This window comes from Salvelinus alpinus, chromosome 27 (genome assembly GCF_045679555.1).
Source record: "Salvelinus alpinus chromosome 27, SLU_Salpinus.1, whole genome shotgun sequence".
Taxonomy (NCBI): Eukaryota; Metazoa; Chordata; class Actinopteri; order Salmoniformes; family Salmonidae; genus Salvelinus; species Salvelinus alpinus.
Window position 1 is genome coordinate 37,095,613 of NC_092112.1, and position 25,666 is coordinate 37,121,278.

The following is a 25,666-nucleotide window of genomic DNA, read 5'->3' on the forward strand; positions in this document are numbered from 1 at the left end:
CAAGCGCAATAGCGGTTAACAACACAGTCACATGACTGCTACCCAGCTGATGGCTTTTTGCAATAGAATATCATGAATAACACGACATCGGTTACAAAGCTGTTATTCTCCAAGTAATAACAACTGTGCAATACCTATTCTTTAATATTTTAGGTATTTACGTGCTGTCTCGTTATTTAATCGCCGTCCAGACGTAATTGAAGTACATAAGACCGTTTGCAGCCAAAGAAGGACAAGATGTCAGGAAAAGAGAGAATCGACGTCTTCCCCTCTAGAATGTAAGTAGCAAGTCTAGGCAGCTTGTTATTTTAGCTAGCATAGTTTGACATTTCTAGCAAGCTAGTTCACTCAATCTAGGGTAGCAAGTTTATGCCCCCCAATTAATACATCACCTTTTAGTTGTGTTAGGTTGGGCCAAATTGAAATGAAGGAAATTACAGATCAGTAAGCTTAGCCAGCTGTCAGCTAGTTAGCCAAGCGCAGTCAATTGTGAGCCCTTTAAAATAAATTATGAAAAAACTCAACCTTTGCATTTTTGCCACAATTTGCAATGGCATTAGTTATTATTTCGAGTCAATAGTTGTATTTCTTTGCCATTTCATGATGAACATCTAAAAGAGGAAATGGACTGTCACTGTCATGTGATGGCTGTCCATAATTTCCAAACAACCACTGGGAGATTTTGATGTGCCCTAACTTTACTCACACAGTCTATGCGACAGATTATGCCATGTCTAACTACTTACTATGTTAATTTGTCCGGAACATCATAATGATGGGTCAATAACAGGCACTTTTGATATTGTGGTGACCTGCATAAAAGCACCAATATCTTTCAACATGATTCAAATCTGAATGGCCATGCATGTTTATGATGGAAGTCCTCTCTGACACCTGATGACTTGTCTGTGAAGGGCCCAGACCATCATGAAGGCCCGTCTGAAGGGGGCCCAGACGGGTAGAAACCTACTGAAGAAGAAGGCTGATGCCCTCTCCATGCGCTTCCGTCAGATCCTCCGCAAGATCATCGAGGTAATTCAAGGAGGTTTACAGAGAAACAAGAATGACTAGAATGGAAAAAGCCCCTCAGACCATGGACATTTGACAGTGCGCCCATGAGGAAACTCAATATGTCTGCCGGCCCACCCATCACCGACCATCGATTTTTGAATGGTTAATATCTGTTCTAGTAGTTCTGTTTCTATGATTAAAACATTGTCTAATTCTCTGTTTCTTATCTGATTTAATATAAGTCAGTTGTATTATTTCTTTGTATAAAATCCTGTCATCGGGGCATGTTACGTTGGCTCCTGTCCTTTTGTTGCCTCTCCCGATTTCTAGACAAAGACATTGATGGGTGAAGTGATGAGGGAGGCGGCCTTCTCTTTGGCTGAGGCGAAATTCGCCGCTGGCGACTTCAGGTGAGAGGATGTGCCTCATCATGAGCCATTTGAGGCCTTTATTTAGGTGTTTGTCTGATGTCAATATTTTGCTAATGTTCTGTCAATATTCTCATAACACTATCATGTTCCCACAGCACCACTGTCATCCAGAATGTTAACAAGGCCCAGGTGAAGGTTCGGGCTAAGAAGGATAACGTGGCAGGTCAACACCTTTGGACTTCTCCGTGTCTTTTTAGAACAACAGCATGTCTCTCCTAAATGTCTCACCTGTGTGATTCTCCTTTTCCTCACAGGTGTCACTCTACCTGTGTTTGAGCACTACCACGAAGGAGGGGACAGTAAGTAGTGTTCTTATCTGTTCATGCAGGGTTCAGGTCAATTCCAATTTAGTTTGAAATTCCAAATCAATTCTTGAATTCACTCATGAAGTGGAGAATTTACGTTGAATTCAATTAGAATTTCAACAATCTTCAAGTTATGGAATTGGATTTAGGCTGTTTGGACGGTTTGAATTGGAATTGAATTGGAATTATAAAAACAGTTAATAATTCAAATGAAATATTTCTACTTTGTCCAGTTAATGAAATGACTGCAGGATTTGTTTGAAGTCGATAACTTGTATTTCTATATTTACAGTATAGCTAGACTGTCTGAACAGTGACATGATCAGCCTTAAAGCCTGAGGGGTGTTGAAGTCAAATGGGAATTTATGGAATTGTTGAGGATAATATATCCAAGAATTAAATTCCCAACATTGTAATTGAGAGGAATTTAATTATCTCTGAATCAGTGTTTGGCAGTAGTTAACTACATGTAGTTCAACTAGTAATTTAACTACATATTGCAGTAGCTTGGTGGTATTCAAATCTACAGTACCTTCAGAAAGTATTCATACCCCTTGACTTATTCCACATTTTGTTGTCACAGCCTGAAATAAAAATTGATTAAATATATATTTTTTCTCATCCATCTACACAAAACACCCCATAATGACAAACTGAAAACATGTTTTTAGAAATGTTTGGCAAATTAAATACAGAAATATAATTTACATAAGTATTTACACGCGAGTCAATACTTTGTAGGAGCCCCTACAGCTTTGAGTTGTCTTGGGTATGTCTGTTATCATTTTTGCACATCTGGATTTGGGGATTTTCTCCCATTCTTCCTTGCAGATTTTCTCAAGCTCTGTTAAATTAGATGGGGAGCAGCGGTGAACAGCAATCTTCAAGAATTTCCACAGATTTTCAATGGGATTCAAGTCTGGGCTTTGGCTAGGCCACTCCAGGACTTTCACAGTCTTGTTCTGAAGCCATTCTAGCGTTGCTTTGGCTGTATGCTTGGGGTCGTTTGTACTCTGAAGCAGGTTCTCATCAAGGACTTGCCTGAATTTGACTCCATTCATTGTTCCCTCTATCCTTACCAGTCTCCCAGTCCCTGCTGCTAAAAAACATCCCCATGGCATGATGCTGCCTCCCATGCTTCACTTTAGTGATGGTGTTAGATGTGGTGTTAGACGGATGATGAGCTGTGCCTGGTTTTCTCCAGAAATAGTGCTTTGCATTCAGGCCAAATAATTCAGTTTGTCTCATCAGACCACAGAATATTTTTGCAAACTCCAGGCATGCTGTCATGTGCCTTTTTCTCAGGCGTAGCTTCCATCTGGCCACTCCCATAAAGCCCAGATTGGTGAAGTACTGTAGACACTGTTTGCCTTCTGACAGGGTCTCCCATCTCAGCCAAGGAACGCTGTAGTTCTGTCAGAGTGGTCATTGGGTTCTTGGTCACCTCCCTGACCAAGGTCCTTCTAGCCCGGTTACTCAGTTTGGTCAGATGGACAGAGTGTTGAAACCTTCAACACTCTAGAAATTGTTTTATACCGTTCCCCAGATACTGTATGTCTCATCACAATTCTATCTCGGAGATCTACAGGCAGTTCCTTGGATTTGATTGTATATTTCTGCTCTGACATGCACTGTCAACTGTGAGACCTTACAGTGCATTCGGAAAGTATTCAAACCCCTTGACTTTTTCCACATTTTGTTATGTTACAGCCTTATTCTTAAATGTATAACATATTTTTCCCCCATCAATCTACACACATTACCCCATAATGACAAAGCAAAACAGCTTTTTAGGATTTTTGCAAACATATAAAAAAAACTTTATTTAAATAAGTATTCAGACCTTTTGCTATGAGACTCGAGATTGAGCTCCGGTGCGTCCTGTTTCCATTGATCATCCTTGAAATGTTTCTGCAACTTGATTGGAGTCAACCTGTTGTAAATTCAATTGATTGGACATGATTTGGAAAGGCACAGACCTGTCAATATAAGGTCCCACAGTTGACAGTGCATGTCAGAGCAAAAACCAAGCCATGAGTTCGAAGGAATTGCCCGTAGAGCTCAGAGACAGGATTGTCTCGAGGCACAGATCTGGGGAAGGGTACCTGCAGCATTGAAAGTCCCCAAGAACACAGTGGCCTCCCATCATTCTTAAATGGAAGAAGTTTGGAACCAATACTCTTCCTAGAGCTGGCTGTCCGGCCAAACTGAACAATCGGGTGAGAAGGGCATTGGTCAGGGAGGTGACCAATAACCCAATGGTCACTCTGACAGAGCTCTAGAGTTCCTCTGTGGAGATGGGAGAACCTTACAGAAGGGCAACCATCTCTGCAGCATTCCACCAATCAGGCCTTTATGGTAGCGTGGCCAGATGGAAACCACTCCTCAGTTAAAGACACACTACAGCCTGCTTGGAGTTTGCCAAAAGGCACCTAAAGACTCTCAGACCATGAGAAACAGGATTCTCTGGCATGATGTAACCAAGATTGAACTCTTTGGCCTGAATGCCAAGTGTCACGTCTGGAGGAAAGCTGACACCATCCCTACGGTGAAGCATGGTGGTGGCAGTAGTATGCTGTGGGGATGTTTTCAGCGGCAGGGACTGGGAGACTGCTCCGATCATCTTTTCTTTGATCCTGACTAAAGTACAGAGAGATCCTTGAAGAATACCTGCTCAGGACCTCAGACTGGGGCGAAGGTTCCCCTACCAGCAGGACAACAACCCTAAGCACACAGCCAAGACAACGCAGGAATGGCTTCGGGACAATGTCCTTGAGTGGTCCAGCCAGAGCCTGGACTTGAACCAAATCTAATTTCTCTGGAGAGACCTGAAAATAGTGGTGCAGCGACGCTCCCCATCCAACCTGACAGAGCTTGAAAGGATCTACAGAGAAGAATGGGAGAAACTCCCCAAATAAAGGTGTGCTAAGCTTGTAGCGTCATACCCAAGAAAACACGAGGCTGTATTCGCTGCCAAAGGTGCTTCAACAAAGTACTGAGTAAAGGGTCTGAATAATTACAGTTCAAGATGGAAATTTACATACACCTTAGCCAAATACATTTAAACTCAGTTTTTCACAATTCCTGACATTTAATCCAAGTAAAAATTCCCTGTCTTAGGTCAGTTAGGATCACCACTTTATTTTAAGAATGTGAAATATCAGAATAATAGTAGAGAATTATTTAAGTTTTAATTTCTTTCATCACATTCCCAGTGGGTCAGAAGTCGACATACACTCAATTAGTATTTGGTAGCATTGCCTTTAAATTGTTTAACTTGGGTCAAACGTTTCGGGTAGCCTTCCACAAGCTTCCCACAATAAGTTGGGGGAATTTTGGCCCATTCCTCCTGACAGAGCTGGTGTAACTGAGTCAGGTTTGTAGGCCTCCTTGCTTGCACACGCTTTTTCAGTTCTGCCCACAAATGTTCTATGGGATTGAGGTCAGGGCTTTATGATGGCCACTCAATACCTTGACTTTGTTGTCCTTAAGCCATTTTGCCACAACTTTGGAAGTATGCTTGGGGTCATTGTCCATTTGGAAGACCCATTTGCGACCAAGCTTTAACTTCCTGACTGATGTCTTGAGATGTTGCTTCAATATATCCACATAATTTTCCATCCTCATGATGCCATCTATTTTGTGAAGTGCACCAGTCCCTCCTGCAGCAAAGCACCCCCACAACATGATGCTGCCACCCCTGTACTTCACGGTGGGGATGGTGTTCTTCGGCTTGCAAGCCTCCCCCTTTTTCCTCCAAACATAACGATGATCATTATGGCCAAACAGTTCTATTTTTGTTTCATCAGACCAGAGGACATTTCTCCAAAAAAGTATGATCTTTGTCCCCATGTGCAGTTGCAAACCCTATTCTGTCTTTTTTTATGGCGGTTTTGGAGCAGTGGCTTCTTCCTTGCTGAGCGGCCTTTCAGGTTATGTCGATATAGGACTCATTTTACTGTGCATATAGATACTTTTGTACCTGTTTCCTCCAGCATCTTCACAAGGTCCTTTGCTGTTGTTCTGGGATTGATTTGCACGTTTCGCACCAAAGTACATTAATCTCTATGAGAAAGATCGCGTCTCCTTCCTGAGCGGTGTGACTGCTGCGTGGTCCCATAGTGTTTATTCTTGCGTGCTATTGTTTGTACAGATGAACGTGGTACCTTCAGGCCTTTGAAAATTGCTCCCAAGGATGAACCAGACTTGTGGAGGTCTAAAACATTTTTTTCTGAGGTCCTGGCTGATTTCTTTTGATTTTCCCATGATGTCAAGCAAAGAAGCACTGAGTTTGAAGGTAGGCCGTGAAATACATCCACAGGTACACCTCCAATTGACTCAAATGATGTCAATTAGCCTATCAGAAGCTTCTAAAGCCGTGGTGGAATTTTCTGGAATTTTCCAAACTGTTTAAAGGCACAGTCAACTTAGTGTATGTAAACTTCTGACCCACTGGAATTGTGATACAGTGAAATAATCTGTCTGTAAACAATTGTTGGAAAAATTACTTGTGTCATGCACAAAGTAGATGTCCTAACTGACTTGCCAAAACTATAGTTTGTTAACAAGAAATTTGTGGAGTGGTTGAAAAACGAATTTTAATGACTCCAACCTAAGTGTATGTAAACTTCCGACTTCAACTGTATGTAAATGTGATAATTAAGATTTGAATTCTTTATCAATTTGCAAACATCTCAAAAAATATATTGTTTTTGCATTGTCATTCTGCTTTATTGTGTATAGATTGAGAGAAAAATAAACTATTTTAGAGTAAGGCTGTAACATAACAAAATGTGGAAAAAGTCAAGGGGTCTGAATACTTTCCGAATGCACTGTATATAGACAGGTGTGTTGTCTTTCTAAATCATATCCAAAAACAATTGGCCACAAGTTGTAGTGACTGATCAAAGGAAATTCATTGCATCTAAACTCAGTTTGTAGCGTCATAGCAGGGGTGTGTAAATGAGATATTTCTGTATTTCATGTTCAATACATTTGCAAAAATGTCTAGAAACACTTATTTTATGTAGATGGGTGAGATTTTGTTTTTATATATTCTGTTAACATATTACCCCAAAGTAGCCTATGACATTTCAGATTTATATATGATAGTCTTTCACTAAGTGGTGTGTATGAGGTGAAGTACTTTTTCAAAGTAACTTTAGTTAAGTAAACACTTTTTCTGTGGTCTAGTAATTTGTAGCTTGGCAAACTATATTTTCAGATTAGCTTCCCCAACACTGTTCTGAATTAAATGGAATTTACAGGGAGAGGGAATCTAATTTAGCTTGTGGAATTAACCCCAACCCTGTGGTCCTGTATGGCTTTGGATAAAAGCGTCTGCAAATGTCATTTATTATTATTATTACCTCAAATATTGGCATGGCTGCATTTATGGCCAAATTTAGTTTAACAACATATAGAAAGCTATGCCCTGCTATTGAACTTGTAGTGTGTTTCTGTGTCACTGCTCACTGTATTCTTTGCTTCCCTCTATCCTCTCCTTGTTAGGTTATGAGCTGACTGGTCTGGCCAGGGGAGGAGAGCAGCTCTCCAGGCTGAAGAGGAACTATGCTAAAGCAGTGGAGCTGCTAGTGGAGTTGGCTTCCTTACAGGTAAGTCTTGCGAGACTGGTAAACCATGCAGAGCATGTGTGACTGAACAACAAAGTCTCATGGTCTCACTGTTTTGATCTACAGACTTCCTTTGTCACACTGGATCAGGCCATCAAGATCACCAACCGTCGTGTGAACGCCATTGAGCATGGTGAGTCTGCACCGCTTTGGCACAGTAACTAAACCTGCACTACATATCGATAATGGCAGTCAAAAGAGATGGTTGGAAGACAGCGTGGAGAGGATAAAATGTGGTTTGACCTGTCCGCAGTGATCATCCCCCGCATTGAGCGGACCCTCAGCTACATCATCACTGAGCTGGATGAGAGGGAACGAGAAGAGTTCTACAGGTAAGTTACGTCATCCCTCAGACTCCTCATCCTCAACGCCAAGTCTACACCCCCAGCTGACTGGAGGATCACTGTCCGCGTGTCTCGTAGCGATATCGAGTGTTCTAATTCAAATTCTATGGTGAGTCCCACCTCCTCAGGCTGAAGAAGATCCAGGAGAAAAAGAAGCAGATGAGGGAGAGGACGGAGAAGGAGATCGCCGCCCGTCTGGCCAAGCTGGGCCCCATCGCCGAGCCATCCAACATGATGATGGAGGAAACCGACCAGGACCTGCTGTTTGAGTGACATGCCGTCACCCGTGGCTACTCCGTCACCCACATCCTATTTATTCTGTGCCTCCCTGGCCACGTTGATGTCTTCTTCTTGTGTGCGAAAGAGAAGAATTGTCTGGGTTTTTTTTGTGTACACGTTGGTGATGTTTTGTTGTCGTTTACAGTATTGGAGATTAGTGTCCAGATTTAGCACTGTATAGAACTGTCAGAACTTTGCAGCTAACAGCAATCACATCAGTTCACTAGAGTGTCAAACTTGTTGAAGATGAGTTATCTTTTGAATGCTTAAGTAGCAAATAATATATGTACATTGAGTTAAATGACATGGTTTACAAATGTGAACTGTATTGAGCATTCCATCTGATTGGGTTAGGACATAGATGGCTAATGGCAATGCTTCCATCAGAACACTCAGTCAATGCATGCTGTCATTCTGTACAGTTAAAACAGGGTGGTCGTTCTTTCCCCCCCTAAGTGTCTGTGCTGTGGATGCTAATCCCTTCCATGGTCACCACATCAGTGGGGTTGTATTGACCATAAAATAATGACATTCTGTTTCTGTGCAATTTCATTCTATTTCTATGGTACTGTATTGACCCTTTACAGGAGGATGGCTAACATGTGGGTCCCGTGTGGCTCAGTTGGTAGAGCATTGCGCTTGCAACGCCAGGGTTGTGGGGTCCCCCACGGTGCCCCAATACGACAAATGTATGTACTCAGTACTGTAAGTCACTCTGGATAAGAGTGTCTGCTAAATGACAATGTACTGCTGACCCCCTATAACCATCCGCAGTGGCACCCTGAGTGCAACCCCACTTATGTCGGAACAATTCATCCAAATAAAGATGATCTGAATATTCTCCAAGTGTCACTTTGCGATTCTTATCTCAAATGAGTGTTACTGTAGGTGTTTCAGCCACGATTTGTCCCTCAGTTGCTGATGTCTGTTGACAAAGCTGTGCTGGAAACTTTGAACAAAGTAATGTCTGAGAACGCTATTACAAGGTACAACATCCTAAATGTATCTTGGGAACACACCTTTATGTGAAATGGCAGCCATTTTGCATTGAAGCACTAAATGCAACATGCTGTATTATGTGGTGCCACGGAACGAATTCATGTAATGAATGTACATTTTATATTCGCTCTCGTTCTTTTTCCTACTCAAATGTTTTGACTATGCCTACCCTCATACACAATGAATATGTATCAAGTATATTCCAAAATCATACATTTACCTGATTAAATAGTATTCATGTAACTTTAATGTCCACCATTTTGAAACAATTCTCATCAGGAATATTCATTATATTGAAGATGGCTTCTTTTGAGTTGTGCTTATAAAGTACCAAAGAAAATAAAAGTTGGTCAGATTAAATGATGCTAAATTGATATGTTGTTTTCACACTTCATGTCCGTAGGTAGACACTAGGTACACTAGACAATGGATACTGAGGTCATCTTTACTGATGATCAATGATTCTTGAGGTCTGTTTTTGATGTACAAGTGCAGCAACTCAAGATAACACAACATAATACTATCATTGATACACAGCAAGTACCTTTACCCATCTTTAGAATACAACGGCTTTCTCTTTGGTTCCTACTTCTAGGAGAAAGTTACATAGTTCCCCAGGAGCAAATTGGTCCTCAATTGAGACAGACAGTTCCAGTCTTGTATACCGCATACAAACAAACCATACATTATTAGACTGGGTCTGAGGTAATGGTAAATCACATTTGTTTGCCATTTCATCTAAAAATAGATATTTACAATCATAAATAGCTATTTAGAGTAGAATAAAATGGAAATATGTTTTCTACAGTTTTGGATAAATGTCTTTGCATATGCTACTGGAATCTGGAATGGTGCCGACATTGACAAAAACCCAAAAGAACATTCACAAAGACAAACACAGAAAAAAACACTTATATAATAAAAAGTCTGTCCCTGCAAATGAAGTAAACTCCAACTTTCACAAGATGGCTAGATAAAGGACAAGTTACCCTTTCTGGCAAAAATGAATTTTGTGTCTGCGAGGCTCCACAATGATCTAACGGTGGCCTCAATGATCATTGTCCATCCTTCCTTTTAGGGTCGTTCCTCCAGAGCTGTGTTATGGGTCATGTTCATTAGGATACACCGTTGTCAAATGTGTTAAAACATTTTTCTAGGAAAAACTAAAACAAATGGTTCTTATTGGATAAGTCCAGGTATTCCCTTCCTGTTTCAATACATTTTCTTCCATTTGGTGCTTAATGATCACAACCCAGGCCAAACTCTCCTTCCTGTGGCTCCCTGGAGTTGAACGCTAGGTTGACCCCTCAACCCTGACCTCTTACCCCTAGCACAGCCAGGAGGAGGGCACCCACTGGGGCTCCGTGTCCAGCTTGTTGATGAGCCGCAGGAGCTCGTGGAAGGCCGTGTCTGGCTCGCCGTTAACAATGGCCGCGTCAAACAGGTGGCCGTAGGCCTGCTCCATCTCCCGGGCCTTCTCAATCAGCTCCTTCAGCTCCTCTGGCTAGATGTAGGGACACAGTAGGGAAGGACAGTGGTTATAGATATCCTGGCTAGATGTAGGGACACAGTAGGGAAGGACAGTGGTTATAGATATCCTGGCTAGATGCAGGGACACAGTAGGGAAGGACAGTGGTTATAGATATCCTGGCTAGATGAAGGAAATCACAGTAGGGAAGGACAGTGGTTATAGATATCCTGGCTAGATGAAGGAAATCACAGTAGGGAAGGACAGGAGTTACAGATATCCTGGATAGATTAAATTATGCTAAATTGATATGTTGTTTTCACACTGTTAATGTCCGTAGGTAGACACTAGGTACACTAGACAGGGATATCCATTCCAAAGGGAAGGGATGATAGGGAGAGAAGAAGGCCATGTCCAGAAACAAAGCCTCTACCTCATATCGGAAAAGATTGCAAATGTACAAGCAATGTGGCAAAAATTCCAACTAGACCAGTAGATGGCAAGGCAGAACTATTACTATACTAGCAGAGAAGTTGATTAAAACAGTGTTTAAGCATTGTACCCACAAAAGGGAGTATAGATTCTCACAGGTATATATAATCTATATGATACGTGTGATCATGGTAGTAACACATTCACTGTGGATATGAATTTATCAACGATACTTGCTGATGCTGATAAAGTTTTTTTTGTGAGATAAGCAGAGCAGGAAATACCTTTGGGTTTTTGCCATCCTTGGCCAGCAGGGTGCGCAATCGCTCCTGAGAGGGAGGCGCAATGAAGATCACATAGGGCTTGAGGTTGGAGGACCGCAGTACCCGCAGTGACTGACAGAGAACAAATGAAAACAGCAGCAGGAGGAGAGAAGGTTAGAGAAAAGGTAGGTAATAGAGAAGAGAGTAGTAGCCTGGTTAGTATGCTTTCAAAACCTGCTTATGAAATACCCTCCACAACGGTGGTGGAAACAGTACCCAATTGTCATACTTGAGTAACAGTAAAGAGTAATAAGTAAAGATACCTTAATAGAAAATGACTCAAGTAAAAGTGAAAGTCACCCAGTAAAATACTACTTGAGTAAAAGTCTAAAAGTATTTGGTTTTAAATATACTTAATTATCAAAAGTAAAAGTATAAATAATTTCAAATTCCTTATTTGAAGCAAACCAGATGGCACCATTACATTTTTTATTTATGGACAGCCAGGGGCAAACTCCAACACTCAGACATAATTTACAAATGAAGCATTTGTGTTTAGTGAGTCCGCCAGATCAGAGGCAGTATGGATGACCAGGGATGTTCTCTTGATAAGTATGTGAATTGGACCATTTTCCTGTCCTGTTAAGCATTCAGAATGTAAGTACTTTCGGGTGTCAGGAAAAATGTATGGAGTAAAAAGTACACTAGGTCTTTAGAAATGTAGTGAAGTAAAATTAAAAGTTGTCAAAAATGTAAATAGTAAAGTAAAGTAGATTCCCCAAAACACCACTTAAGTTGTACTTGAAAGTATTTTTACTTAACTTCTTATGGCTGGGGGCAGTATTGAGTAGCTTGGAGTAAACTGCCTGTTACTCAGGCGCAGAAGCTAAAATATGCATATTATTAGTAGATTTGGATAGAAAACACTCTGAAGTTTCTAAAACTGTTTGAATGATGTCTGTGAGTATAACAGAACTCATATGGCAGGCAAAAACCTGAGAAGAAATCCAACCAGGAAGTGGGAAATCTGAGGTTTGTAGGTTTTCAAGTCTTTGCCTATCCAATATACAGTGTCTATGGGGTCATATTGCACTTCCTAAGGCTTCCAATAGATGTCAAGAGTCTTTAGAACCTTGTTTCAGGCTTCTACTGTGAAGGAGGAGAGAATAAGAGTTGATTGAGTAAGAGGTCTGGCAGAATGCCATGAGCTCAGTCAGGCATGCACCCGTGAGAGGTAGCTCAAATCAAATCAAGTTTATTTTATATAGCCCTTCGTACATCAGCTAATATCTCGAAGTGCTGTACAGACACCCAGCCTAAAACCCCAAACAGCAAGCAATGCAGGTGTAGAAGCACGGTGGCTAGGAAAAACTCCCTAGAAAGGCCAAAACCTAGGAAGAAACCTAGAGAGGAACCAGGCTATGAGGGGTGGCCAGTCCTCTTCTGGCTGTGCTGGGTGGAGATTATAACAGAACTATGCCAAGATGTTCAAAATGTTCATAAGTGACAAGCATGGTCAAATAATAATCATGAATAATTTTCAGTTGGCTTTTCATAGCCGATCATCAAGAGTTGAAAATAGCAGGTCCGGGACAGGTGGCGGTTCCATAACCGCAGGCAGAACAGCTGAAACTGGAATAGCAGCAAGGCCAGGTGGACTGGGGACAGCAAGGAGCCATCACGCCCGGCAGCCCCGACGCACAGCTGCGTTCCTTTTCCTTTCTAAAGACAAAGGAATTCTCCGGTTGAAACATTATTGAAGATTTATGTTAAAAACATCCTAAAGATTGATTCTATACATCGTTTGACATGTTTCTACAAACTGTAATGGAACTTTTTGACTTTTCGTCTGGCCTGCGCATCGTGAATTTGGATTTGTGAACTAAACGCGCGAACAAAAAGGAGGTATTTGGACATAAATTATGGACTTTATCGAACAAAACAAACATTTATTGTGGAACTGGGATTCCTGGGAGTGCATTCTGATGAAGATCATCAAAGGTAAGTGAATATTTATAATGCTATTTCTGACTTCTGTTGACTCCACAACATGGCGGGTATCTGTATGGCTTGTTTTGGTCTCTGAGCGCTGTACTCAGATTATTGCATGGTGTGCTTTTTCCGTGAAGCTTTTTTGAAATCTGACACAGCGATTGCATTAAGGAGACATTTATCTAAAGTTCCAATTATAACACTTGTATCTTTTATTAATGTTTATTATGAGTATTTCTGTAAATTGATGTTGCTATCTGCAAAATCACCGGATGTTTTGGAAGCAAAACATTACTGAACAAAACTCGCCAATGTAAACTGAGATTTTTGGATATAAATATGAACTTTATCGAACAAAACGTACATGTATTGTGTAACATGAAGGCCTATGAGTGTCATCTGATGAAGATCATCAAAGGTTAGTGATTAATTTTATCTCTATTTCTGCTTTTTGTGACTCCTCTCTTTGGCTGGAAAAATGGCTGTTTTTTTCTGTGACTAAGTGCTGACCTAACATAATCGCATGGTATGCTTTCGTCATAAAGCCTTTTTGAAATCGGACACTGTGGTGGGATTAACAACAAGTTTATCTTTAAAAGGGTGTGTAATACTTGTATGTTTGAGGAATTTTAATTATGAGATTTCTGTTGTTTGAATTTGGCGCCCTGCACTTTCACTGGCTGTTGTCATATCGATCCCGTTAACGGGATTTCAGCCGTAAGAAGTTTAAGTACTTTACACTACTGCTCCACAACATATTCTCAACTAGTGCCTAAGAAGAGTCCCACTTTAAACATAACATAACATAGGATAATACAGCCTTAATAAACCCTTTATAAGGCCTGTTTAGATGCTTAAAAATGTCATGCTCTAAAATGTTTGGCACAAGGGCTATGCCACATTTGGCAAAGCACCAGATGTAAGGACCTATCATCCTTTATGTAGAATGACTTGCTTCCACGTGATTGATGAAACATCTACGTAGCGCTAAAGAAGTTATATGTAGTGCTTATGAAGTTCTATGCAGCGCTAAAGAAGTTATATGTAGTGCTTATGAAGTTCTATGCAGCGCTAAAGAAGTTATATGTAGTGCTTATGAAGTTCTATGCAGCGCTAAAGAAGTTATATGTAGTGCTTATGAAGTTCTATGCAGTGCTTATGAAGTTCTATGTAGCGCTAAAGAAGTTATATGTAGTGCTTATGAAGTTCTATGCAGTGCTTAAAGATCTGTATTTTCCTACCTTAGTGTGCAGGCACAGCAGACCGATCCTGCCTGAGTTGATGACCTGTCGAACCGAGTCACTGCTGGTGCCGTACAGGTTCCTTCCGTACTCCCCAGACTCAATGAACTTCCCCGCTGCCACATCCGCCTCAAACGCCAGCTGGTTTACAAAGTGGTATTCCCTCCCGTTCTTCTCATGTATGCGTGGGTTTCTAGTTGTATCTGAGTGATAATTATTGTGAAATGAGAATTTGGTATTTTAAAATGTACAGTACCAGTCAGAAGTTTGGAGACATCTACTCATTCCAGTGGGGCAAGACTTGAGATGGGTCTAGGCTCCACAGTTATTGTGTGATGTTAAGTTAGTGGCCTGTTAGGTATGATTTTCAATGTCTTTTATTGTGTCCATTTTCTATAAAGTGTGTGATTATTCAATGCACTTCAAGTTTGATGGAGTTTGATAGCTTGGAGCATTGACAAATTACCACAGGAATTCAATCAGGTAGGTTAAACGTTACCAATACATACAGCTTAGCTTCTACCAATTTCTCATGTATTATTTTATGTTAACTGTTTATTATAATAGACTAGACATAAACTAAATTATACAGTACCAGTCAAAAGTTTGGACACACCTACTCATTCAAGGGTTTTTCTTTATTTTGACTATTTTCTACAATGTAGAATAATAGTGAAGACATCAAAACTATGAAATAACACATGGAATCATGTAGTAACCCAAAAATAGTTTTATATGTTAGATTCTTCAAAGTAGCCACCCTTTGCCTTGATGACAGCTTTGCACACTCTTGGCATTCTCTCAACCAGAGTTCCCACATATGCTGAGCACTTGTTGGCGTCTTTTCCTTCACTCTGCGGTCCAACTCATCCCAAACCATCTCAATTGGGTTGAGGTCGGGTGATTGTGGAGGCCAGGTCATCTAATGCAGCACTCCATCACTCTCCTTCTTGGTCAAATAACCTTTCCACAGCCTGGAGGTTTATGTCTAGTCTATTATAATAAACAGTTTAACATAAAATAATACATGAGAAATTGGTAGAAGCTAAGCATATTGGTAACGTTTAACCTACCTGATTGAATTCCTGTGGTAATTTGTCAATGCTCCAAGCTATCAAACTACATCAAACTTGATTTAAAGTGCATTGAATAATCACAACACTTTATAGAAAATGGACACAATAAAATATATTGAAAATCATACCTAACAGGCCACTAACTTAACATCACACAATAACTGTGTAGCCTAGACCCATCTCAAGTCTTGCCCCGCCCTCTATTCCCCAATCCCCTCCTCTCATTGGTCTACTTACGTGGCACGGCGCCGGCGAACCTGTCCGGCTCGATGGACAGCAGCCTTTGCCGCAGCTCGTCCTGCCCGCTGTTGGGCGGACCAATCAGGGCGATAGGTCGCTTGCGATTGGCCGGCTGGTGGTAGAGTGCCATCTCCTCATAGGTCAGGATTTCATCGGCGTAGTAGTCTGGGCAGGACAGAGGTAGGTAGAGAGGTGGGGGTGTACTGGAGGTGAAATGTCATAGAAATGTTACTCTATCAGATAGAAATATGTCATGTCGAACAGATATTTCTATCTGAATATTGAGCTGAGGGTAAATGTTGCCGATAGAAATGTAATGGATAGAGCAGGCATGATTCCTGGGTACATGTCACACCAACACCAAGTCTGGCTCAGGAACCAGCAGGCTTATCAAGTTTTAGAATGTACATAGGGACATTGACAGAGAGAGGCCAAATCCCAAATCAACTCCTATGCCTATGTAGTATGTCTATGACCTATGCCCCCTCTATTTTGTGAATATCCGAGAGGACTTGACAGGTGTAAGCGCCACCTTGTCCTCTGATAGGCTAGGTGGAAGTTTCACCATATTGCTCATACCTATCAAATCTCCACAAATGCATAGGGGTCTCGGGGTCGATTTGGGATTGGACCAAAAAGAGCTGGGGAAAAGAACTAGCCTTACCAACGTTCTTGTTGGGGTTGTACATGGTTTTCTTCCTCTGCTTCTTGTTCTTCTTTGCACACCAAAGCTTCCCTGGAGAAAATTAGATGTGGAATGTTATTAAAGGCTGATTTGGAGCCTATCAAATCAAATCACTTACCCACAAGCCCTTAACTAACAATGCAGCTTATCAGATCATAATGACAGCGATCATATGCCCATGTTGTGTGTGTGTGTGTGTGTGTGTGTGTGTGTGTGTGTGTGTGTGTGTGTGTGTGTGTGTGTTAAGACGCTTGTGATGGCGGCCGGAGTGTGTAACTGTGCAGGGAGTATATAAACCCTTACCTGGGCTGTCAGGATTCCTGTCCACAATGGTTTTCTTCATAGCTTCTCTCTGCTGCTGGAAGCTCTTCCCTGGGAGAGGGAGAAGGGAGACAGAAACATTTACTTGGGGGAAAAAGTATATTTCAATGAAAGTGTTGATGTAGCCTAACTCTGCACTATGACTAACCCACAGACTGTCATAGTTTATAGTTCTCCAAGGAGGAGGTTGATAAGCCTCATATCAGGGACAAGCCCTTCCAGGGACTGGTTGTCTTCATCCCTGTCCCTGTAAACCTGCCACCAGCTGGGGTCAGGGTAGGTGTTGGGGTTGGGGTTATGGTTGGGGTTAGGGTGGTAAGGGTGGTTAGGGTTGGGGTTAGGGTGGTTAAGGTTAGTGTTGGGGTTGGGGTTAGGGTGGTAAGGGTGGTTAGGGTTGGGGTTAGGGTGGTTAAGGTTTGTTTTGGGGTTAGGGTTAGGGTTGGGGTTAGGGTGGTTAAGGTTAGTGTTGGGGTTGGGGTTAGGGTGGTAAGGGTGGTAAGGGTTGGGGTTAGGGTGGTTAAGGTTAGTTTTGGGGTTATGGTTAGGGTTGGGGTTAGGGTGGTAAGGGTTGGGGTTAGGGTGGTTAAGGTTAGTTTTGGGGTTAGGGTTAGGGTTGGGGTTAGGGTGGTTAGGGTAGTGTACCTGGTACTAGCCCGGCTAGGGGCTGGTTGTCCTCATCCCCGTCCCTGTAGGCCTGCCACCAGCTGGGGTCATCCTGGCTGATGATGTGGAGGATGTCTCCCTTTTGGAAGGACAGGCCCAGCTCCCTGCACGGCACGTACGGGTCATCAGACGGGTCGTAGTTAAAGTAAGCCCTCACGTGCATCTGAAGACATGGGTGACATCATCATCTCTCCAAAGAGTTTATTAACTGATTAGAATTGAATAATTGAACACACATTCTGTGCACACACGTACACACTCTGAAGGAAAACCTTACCACAGTCTGCCTGTGTGAGGGTGTTTTGTTCTGAGAACTGGGGATAAGGAGGAAGGTCAGAGTACCATGCATCTCCACCTGAGGAGAGAGGAGAACACGATAACACACAGTGAGTAGAATCTACATGGAATCAGCTTGATTGAAATGAAGTAATAATCACACAATATAGTCTCGAGGGACCAGACCTCAACACATATTCTGGTTCAAGAATGGCTTGAGGTAAGATGGGAGCGGCCTATGTAAAATGTTATATCCATTAGATCTGACGGCATCAATGTGCCACTGACACCAGTCAATTGAAATATGACAGATGCGATATCCAGTGTGAGCGTTCCTGACTTGTTAACCCGTTCCTCACCAGAAGGTCGTGGACCTCGTTGACGTTCTTCCCGCGGACAGGCACGCCGTTGATCTCCAGGATCTCATCTCCCTCAGCCAGGAGACCGCTCCGCTCGGCTGTCCCGCCCTTTACCACACGACTCACCACCACGCTGTCCATCTCGTTACGAACCGTGGCGCCCTGGGCAAATACCAGTCAGACATGCTTATCAGTGCAAACCACCTACACGTACTTGACACAAAGACACAAAGATCCACCACAAAGACAAGTCTGCATCGGGGACATACAATACAATACATGACATGCTTTATTGGTCTACAGAAATTGATATTGATATACAGTATATATATATACAGTATATATATATATATTTTGCTGTCGCAGTACCCAACCTGACACAAAACACACATCAAAGGCTGGGAGTAGCAGCACACGAGCACCCCTGGAACAATTAGGGTGCCTTGATCAAGTGCACAACAACAGCATGTACTGTAGTATATAGGATATTGAAGCCGGTAACCCTCCAGCTGCTGGCTCACTCCTTGCAGACTTCCTCCCAGTCAGCTCGGGAATTCAGCAACCGGTAACCGGTCATTTGTGAGGGATAGCAATTAGAATGTCTTGGAGTATCAGAAGAGATGGGTGTGTGTGTGAGTGAGGGTGGGGGAGTGGCTCACCAGAGGAATGTCGCTGGCCTTCTCCAGCCGCACCAGTTTGACGGTCTCACCCAGGTACTGAATCAATCTCTCTTCTGGGTCCGGCTCCAACTCCTGCTCCGCCACACTGTCATGGGCCTGCATCAGAGCCTGGGATGGACACAACACACACAGGCACATGGATGAGAAGGAGTGTGTGTGTCATGAGAACTGGGAAGTGTGTGTATGCGAATTTGTTTGAATTAGATTGTTGTAGTAATGACTAAGGTGAATTGGAGCTTCTTGATCTTGAGCCACTACTTGATACACAGTGTATCCACACGCATATCCTTTCATATTCACCAGTTATTGTAAAAGGTCAAGGGGGAAACTTAAACTCTGCTTCCATCCCATGCTTAAACATGCACCTGTTACCCAAAGCCCACCCTGTGTCTCTCTCTCTCCCTTCTTCCCTCCTTAACACAAGCCGTCAGCAGTCTCCACCTCTAAGCCAACAAGAATACAAAGATTACTCCCCCACTTCATTTAAGGTGACAGGCGCTCCGTACTCAATTAATAACTGTCGAGCCAAATTAGTGTCTCTATCCTGCAGCAGAGAGACTTGAGGAGCCAGAGAGGAGGGCTGGCTAAGCTTCCAGCGTACACACAATCCGTCTTAATCTGCCTTGCATTTAGGAGGCAGGGTTCCCCTCCATCAATCATCAAAACACCTCGATTTCGGCATTCCCCGGAAGGAAGGAAGACGGCAGGGAGAGGAGGAAGGAAAAAGGGGAAGAGGGAGAGAGGGAGGCAGTTTTGTGTTGTTCCTAGCGGTTACCTCTGTGAATTGACGTCTGTGCCCAGTGGGAGTTCCCTCCCCGTTTCATTCCATTTGCTTCAGTTTAAGAAATGTATTGCAACAGAGTCGGCAGAATTAGTAAACTTCCGACCCCAGTCGGATGTTTACATAGACTTAGGTTGGAGTCATTAAAACTCGTTTTTCAACCACTCCACACATTTCTTGTTAACAAACTCTAGTTTAGGCAAGTCGGTTAGGACATCTACTTTGTGCATGACACAAGTAAATTTTCCAATAATTGTTTACAGACAGATTATTTCACTCATAATTCACTGTATCACAATTCTAGTGGGTCAGAAGTTTACATACACTAAGTTGACTGTGCCTTTAAACAGCTTGGAAAATTCCAGAAAATTATGTCATGGCTTTAGAAGCTTCTGTTAGGCTAATTGACATCATTTGAGTCAATTGGAGGTGTACCTGGGGATGTATTTCAAGGCCTACCTTCAAACTCAGTGCTTCTTTGCTTGACATCATGGGAAAACCAAAAGAAATCAGCCAAGACCTCAGAAAATAAATTGTAGACCTCCACAAGTCTGGTTCATCCTTGGGAGCAATATCCAAACGCCTGAAGGTACCACGTTCATCTGTACAAACAATAGTACGCAAGTATAAACACTATGGGACCACGCAGCCATCATACCGCTCAGTAAGGAGACGGGTTCTGTCTCCCAATGATGAATGTACTTTGGTGCGAAAAGTGCAAATCAATCCCAGAACAACAGCAAAGGACCTTGTGAAGATGCTGGAGGAAACAGGTACAAAAGTATCTATATCCACAGTAAAACGAGTTCTATATCGACATAACCTGAAAGGCCGCTCAGCAAGGAAGAAGCCACTGCTCTAAAACCGCCATAAAAAAAGCCAGACTACGGTTTGCAACTGCACATGGTGACAAAGATTGTACTTTTTGGAGAAATGTCCTCTGGTCTGATGAAACAAAAATAGAACTGTTTGGCCATAATGACCATCGTTATGTTTAGAGGGAAAATGCTTGCAAGCCGAAGAACACCATCCCAACCGTGGAGCACGGGAGTGGCAGCATCATGTTATGGGGGTGCTTTGCTGCAGGAGGGACTGGTGCACTTCACAAAATAGATGGCATCATGAGAAAGGAAAATTATGTTGATACATTGAAGCAACATCCCAAGACATCAGTCAGGAAGTTAAAGCTTGGTCGCAGATGGGTCTTCCAAATGGACAATGACTCCAAGCATACTTCCAAAGTTGTGGAAAAATGGCTTAAGGACAACAAAGTCAAGCTATTGGAGTGGCCATCACAAAGCCCTGACCTCAATGACATAGAACATTTGTGGGCAGAACTAAAAAAGCGTGTGCGAGCAAGGAGGCCTACAAACCTTACTCAGTTACACCAGCTCTGTCAGGAGGAATGGGCCAAAATTCACCCAACTTATTGTGGGAAGCTTGTGGAAGGCTACCGAAACATTTGACCCAAGTTAAACAATTTAAAGGCATTGCTATCAAATACTAATTGAGTGTATGTAAACTTCTGACCCACTGGGAATGTGATGAAAGAAATAAAAGCTGAAATAAATAATTCTCTCTACTATTATTCTGACATTTCACATTCTTAAAATAAAGTGGTGATCCTAACTGACCTAAGACAGGGAATGTTTAATAGGATTAAATGTCAGGAATTGTGAAAAAGTGAGTTTAATTGTATTTGGCTAAGGTGTATGTAAACTTCCGACTTCAACTGTATATATAAAACACAGGAAAATCCTTTTTGACCACACTGGGCCTTTAAAGTCTTCAGGCAGTCAATTAGAGGGCTGCCACACCCTCGTTAAGGGAACACTGTTCAATTGGAGCTTGTTAATTAAGGCACCCGCATACGAGGTTCGGTTTTCGAATGGCGTGAGATTGTAAGCTTGACATCAAAAGGTGAAGCAGGAGGAAGATGGCGAAGGCGGGGATTTTTTGTTTGAAACTGATGGCACGTTGAGCGAAGATGAGCGTGAGAAGGAATGGATTACAGTGGCGAACGAGAATGGAAATAAGAGAAGTAAAGTAGTCGTGGAATCTAGTAAATCCAAGTCTTGTTCTGACTCTTTTGTTGTTGTTGTTGGAGTGAGGGTTTTGGACCAATGGCGTTATCTGGGAGATCCGTTTGACGTCTCGATGAAAATCATAGATGCGTCAACCGGTCACACAACCACAGTCCATGTGTATGGCGTCATGTGAGCGAGCAATTTTCTGATGTCAACGTTGTGAACAGAGTGCCCTATGATGGCGGTGGGGTTATGGTAGGGTAGGCATAAACTGCGGACAACAAACACAATTGCATTTTATAGATGGCAATTTGAATGCACTAAAATACCGTGACGAGACCCTGATGCCCATTGTGAGGCCCATTTTTCTTTAAAGGTATATGTGACCAACAGATGCATATCTGTATTCCCAGTAATGTGAACTCCATAGATTAAGGCCTAATTTATGTATTTCAGTTGACTGATTTCCTCATATGAACTGTAACTCAGTAAAATCAATGAAATTATTGCATGTTGAGTTTATATTTCTGTTCAGTATAGATTCCATGGTTGGTGCACGCCCGTGTTATTTTGTTCTTTGAAGAAGAGTCTCTCCCTTCGCATGTACGCTTTTAACCAATCAGCATTCAGGATTAGACCCACCGGTTGTATAAAACATTAAGGTCACCTGCTCTTTCCATGACATAGACTGACCAGGTGAATCCAGGTGAAAGCCAGGTGATCCCTTATTGATGTCACTTCAATCAGTGTAGATGAAGGTGAGCAGACAGGTTAAATAATGATTTTAAAGCCTTGAGACAATTAAGACATGGATTGTGTATGTGTGCCATTCAGAGGGTGAATGGGCAAGACAAAAGATTTAAATGCATTTGAACAGGGCATGGTAGTAGGTGTCAGGTGCACCGGTTCGTGTCAAGAACTGCAACGCGGCTGGGTTTTTCAACAGTTTCCCGTCTGTATTACATTTACATTTACATTTAAGTCATTTAGCAGACGCTCTTATCCAGAGCGACTTACAAATTGGTGCATTCACCTTATGATATCCAGTGGAACAACCACTTTACAATAGTGCATCTAACTCTTTTAAGGGGGGGGGGGTTAGAAGGATTACTTTATCCTATCCTAGGTATTCCTTAAAGAGGTGGGGTTTCAGGTGTCTCCGGAAGGTGGTGATTGACTCCGCTGACCTGGCGTCGTGAGGGAGTTTGTTCCACCATTGGGGTGCCAGAGCAGCGAACAGTTTTGACTGGGCTGAGCGGGAACTGTACTTCCTCAGAGGTAGGGAGGCGAGCAGGCCAGAGGTGGATGAACGCAGTGCCCTTGTTTGGGTGTAGGGCCTGATCAGAGCCTGAAGGTACGGGGGTGCCGTTCCCCTCACAGCTCCGTAGGCAAGCACCATGGTCTTGTAGCGGATGCGAGCTTCAACTGGAAGCCAGTGGAGAGAGCGGAGGAGCGGGGTGACGTGAGAGAACTTGGGAAAGTTGAACACCAGACGGGCTGCGGCGTTCTGGATGAGTTGTAGGGGTTTAATGGCACAGGCAGGGAGCCCAGCCAACAGCGAGTTGCAGTAATCCAGACGGGAGATGACAAGTGCCTGGATTAGGACCTGCGCCGCTTCCTGCGTGAGGCAGGGTCGTACTCTGCGAATGTTGTAGAGCATGAACCTACAGGAACGGGTCACCGCCTTGATGTTAGTTGAGAACGACAGGGTGTTGTCCAGGATCACGCCAAGGTTCTTAGCACTCTGGGAGGAGGACACAATGGAGTTGTCAACCGTGATGGCGAGATCATGGAACGGGCAGTCCTTCCCCGGGAGGAAGAGCAGCTCCGTCTTGCCGAGGTTCAGCTTGAGGTGGTGATCCGTCATCCACACTGATATGTCTGCCAGACATGCAGAGATGCGATTCACCACCTGGTTATCAGAGGGGGGAAAGGAGAAGATTAATTGTGTGTCGTCTGCATAGCAATGATAGGAGAGACCATGTGAGGATATGACAGAGCCAAGTGACTTGGTGTATAGCGAGAATAGGAGAGGGCCTAGAACAGAGCCCTGGGGGACACCAGTGGTGAGAGCACGTGGTGCGGAGACAGATTCTCGCCACGCCACCTGGTAGGAGCGACCTGTCAGGTAGGACGCAATCCAAGCGTGGGCCGCGCCGGAGATGCCCAGCTCGGAGAGGGTGGAGAGGAGGATCTGATGGTTCACAGTATCAAAGGCAGCCGATAGGTCTAGAAGGATGAGAGCAGAGGAGAGAGAGTTAGCTTTAGCAGTGCGGAGCGCCTCCGTGACACAGAGAAGAGCAGTCTCAGTTGAATGACTAGTCTTGAAACCTGACTGATTTGGATCAAGAAGGTCATTCTGAGAGAGATAGCAGGAGAGCTGGCCAAGGACGGCACGTTCAAGAGTTTTGGAGAGAAAAGAAAGAAGGGATACTGGTCTGTAGTTGTTGACATCGGAGGGATCGAGTGTAGGTTTTTTCAGAAGGGGTGCAACTCTCGCTCTCTTGAAGACGGAAGGGACGTAGCCAGCGGTCAAGGATGAGTTGATGAGCGAGGTGAGGTAAGGGAGAAGGTCTCCGGAAATGGTCTGGAGAAGAGAGGAGGGGATAGGGTCAAGCGGGCAGGTTGTTGGGCGGCCGGCCGTCACAAGACGCGAGATTTCATCTGGAGAGAGAGGGGAGAAAGAGGTCAAAGCACAGGGTAGGGCAGTGTGAGCAGAACCAGCGGTGTCGTTTGACTTAGCAAACGAGGATCGGATGTCGTCGACCTTCTTTTCAAAATGGTTGACAAAGTCATCAGCAGAGAGGGAGGAGGGGGGAGGAGGGGGAGGAGGATTCAGGAGGGAGGAGAAGGTGGCAAAGAGCTTCCTAGGGTTAGAGGCAGATGCTTGGAATTTAGAGTGGTAGAAATTGGCTTTAGCAGCAGAGACAGAAGAGGAGAATGTAGAGAGGAGGGAGTGAAAGGATGCCAGGTCCGCAGGGAGGCGAGTTTTCCTCCATTTCCGCTCGGCTGCCCGGAGCCCTGTTCTGTGAGCTCGCAATGAGTCGTCGAGCCACGGAGCAGGAGGGGAGGACCGAGCCGGCCTGGAGGATAGGGGACATAGAGAGTCAAAGGATGCAGAAAGGGAGGAGAGGAGGGTTGAGGAGGCAGAATCAGGAGATAGGTTGGAGAAGGTTTGAGCAGAGGGAAGAGATGATAGGATGGAAGAGGAGAGAGTAGCGGGGGAGAGAGAGCGAAGGTTGGGACGGCGCGATACCATCCGAGTAGGGGCAGTGTGGGAAGTGTTGGATGAGAGCGAGAGGGAAAAGGATACAAGGTAGTGGTCGGAGACTTGGAGGGGAGTTGCAATGAGATTAGTGGAAGAACAGCATCTAGTAAAGATGAGGTCAAGCGTATTGCCTGCCTTGTGAGTAGGGGGGGAAGGTGAGAGGGTGAGGTCAAAAGAGGAGAGGAGTGGAAAGAAGGAGGCAGAGAGGAATGAGTCAAAGGTAGACGTGGGGAGGTTAAAGTCACCCAGAACTGTGAGAGGTGAGCCATCCTCAGGAAAGGAACTTATCAGGGCGTCAAGCTCATTGATGAACTCTCCAAGGGAACCTGGAGGGCGATAAATGATAAGGATGTTAAGCTTGAAAGGGCTGGTAACTGTGACAGCATGGAATTCAAAGGAGGCGATAGACAGATGGGTCAGGGGAGAAAGAGAGAATGTCCACTTGGGAGAGATGAGGATCCCAGTGCCACCACCCCGCTGACCAGAAGCTCTCGGGGTGTGCGAGAACACGTGGGCAGACGAGGAGAGAGCAGTAGGAGTAGCAGTGTTATCAGTGGTAATCCATGTTTCCGTCAGTGCCAAGAAGTCGAGGGACTGGAGGGAAGCATAGGCTGAGATGAACTCTGCCTTGTTGGCCGCAGATCGGCAGTTCCAGAGGCTGCCTGAGACCTGGAACTCCACGTGGGTCGTGCGCGCTGGGACCACCAGGTTAGAGTAGCAGCGGCCACGCGGTGTGAAGCGTTTGTATGGTCTGTGCAGAGAGGAGAGAACAGGGATAGACAGACACATAGTTGACAGGCTACAGAAGAGGCTACGCTAATGCAAAGGAGATTGGAATGACAAGTGGACTACACGTCTCGAATGTTCAGAAAGTTAAGCTTACGTTGCAAAA

The 25,666-nt window shown here is 43.7% G+C and overlaps 2 protein-coding genes across 3 annotated transcripts in view; one reads left to right on the top strand and one right to left on the bottom strand.

Annotated features, from left to right (window-relative positions):
* Window positions 1-139: 139 nt before the first annotated feature.
* LOC139556498 (V-type proton ATPase subunit D) lies at window positions 140-8,844 on the top strand. The gene is made up of 9 exons (XM_071370526.1): window positions 140-278; window positions 915-1,032; window positions 1,342-1,421; window positions 1,538-1,605; window positions 1,697-1,741; window positions 7,259-7,362; window positions 7,447-7,513; window positions 7,634-7,712; window positions 7,853-8,844. The coding sequence occupies exons 1-9, from the start codon at window positions 238-240 to the stop codon at window positions 7,995-7,997; spliced, it is 747 nt and encodes a 248-aa protein (XP_071226627.1). The 5' UTR covers window positions 140-237; the 3' UTR covers window positions 7,998-8,844.
* A 382-nt stretch (window positions 8,845-9,226) lies between these two features.
* The window catches only part of LOC139556495 (protein PALS1-like), a 30,425-nt gene continuing 13,985 nt past the window's right edge, over window positions 9,227-25,666 (bottom strand). Inside the window, exons 5-14 of one of the 2 annotated variants that reach the window (XM_071370519.1) lie at window positions 18,678-18,806; window positions 18,019-18,180; window positions 17,661-17,738; window positions 17,363-17,546; window positions 16,703-16,771; window positions 16,379-16,450; window positions 15,712-15,879; window positions 14,399-14,601; window positions 11,187-11,297; window positions 9,227-10,506 (exon numbers count right to left, since the gene is read on the bottom strand). In XM_071370519.1, the coding sequence (XP_071226620.1) occupies window positions 10,330-10,506; window positions 11,187-11,297; window positions 14,399-14,601; window positions 15,712-15,879; window positions 16,379-16,450; window positions 16,703-16,771; window positions 17,363-17,546; window positions 17,661-17,738; window positions 18,019-18,180; window positions 18,678-18,806 (1,353 nt within the window). In that variant the 3' untranslated portion in view covers window positions 9,227-10,329. Of the gene's footprint in view, window positions 10,507-11,186; window positions 12,888-14,398; window positions 14,602-15,711; window positions 15,880-16,378; window positions 16,451-16,702; window positions 16,772-17,362; window positions 17,547-17,660; window positions 17,739-18,018; window positions 18,181-18,677; window positions 18,807-25,666 lie in introns of both variants that reach the window. The other variant, XR_011671132.1, reaches the window with a different exon arrangement.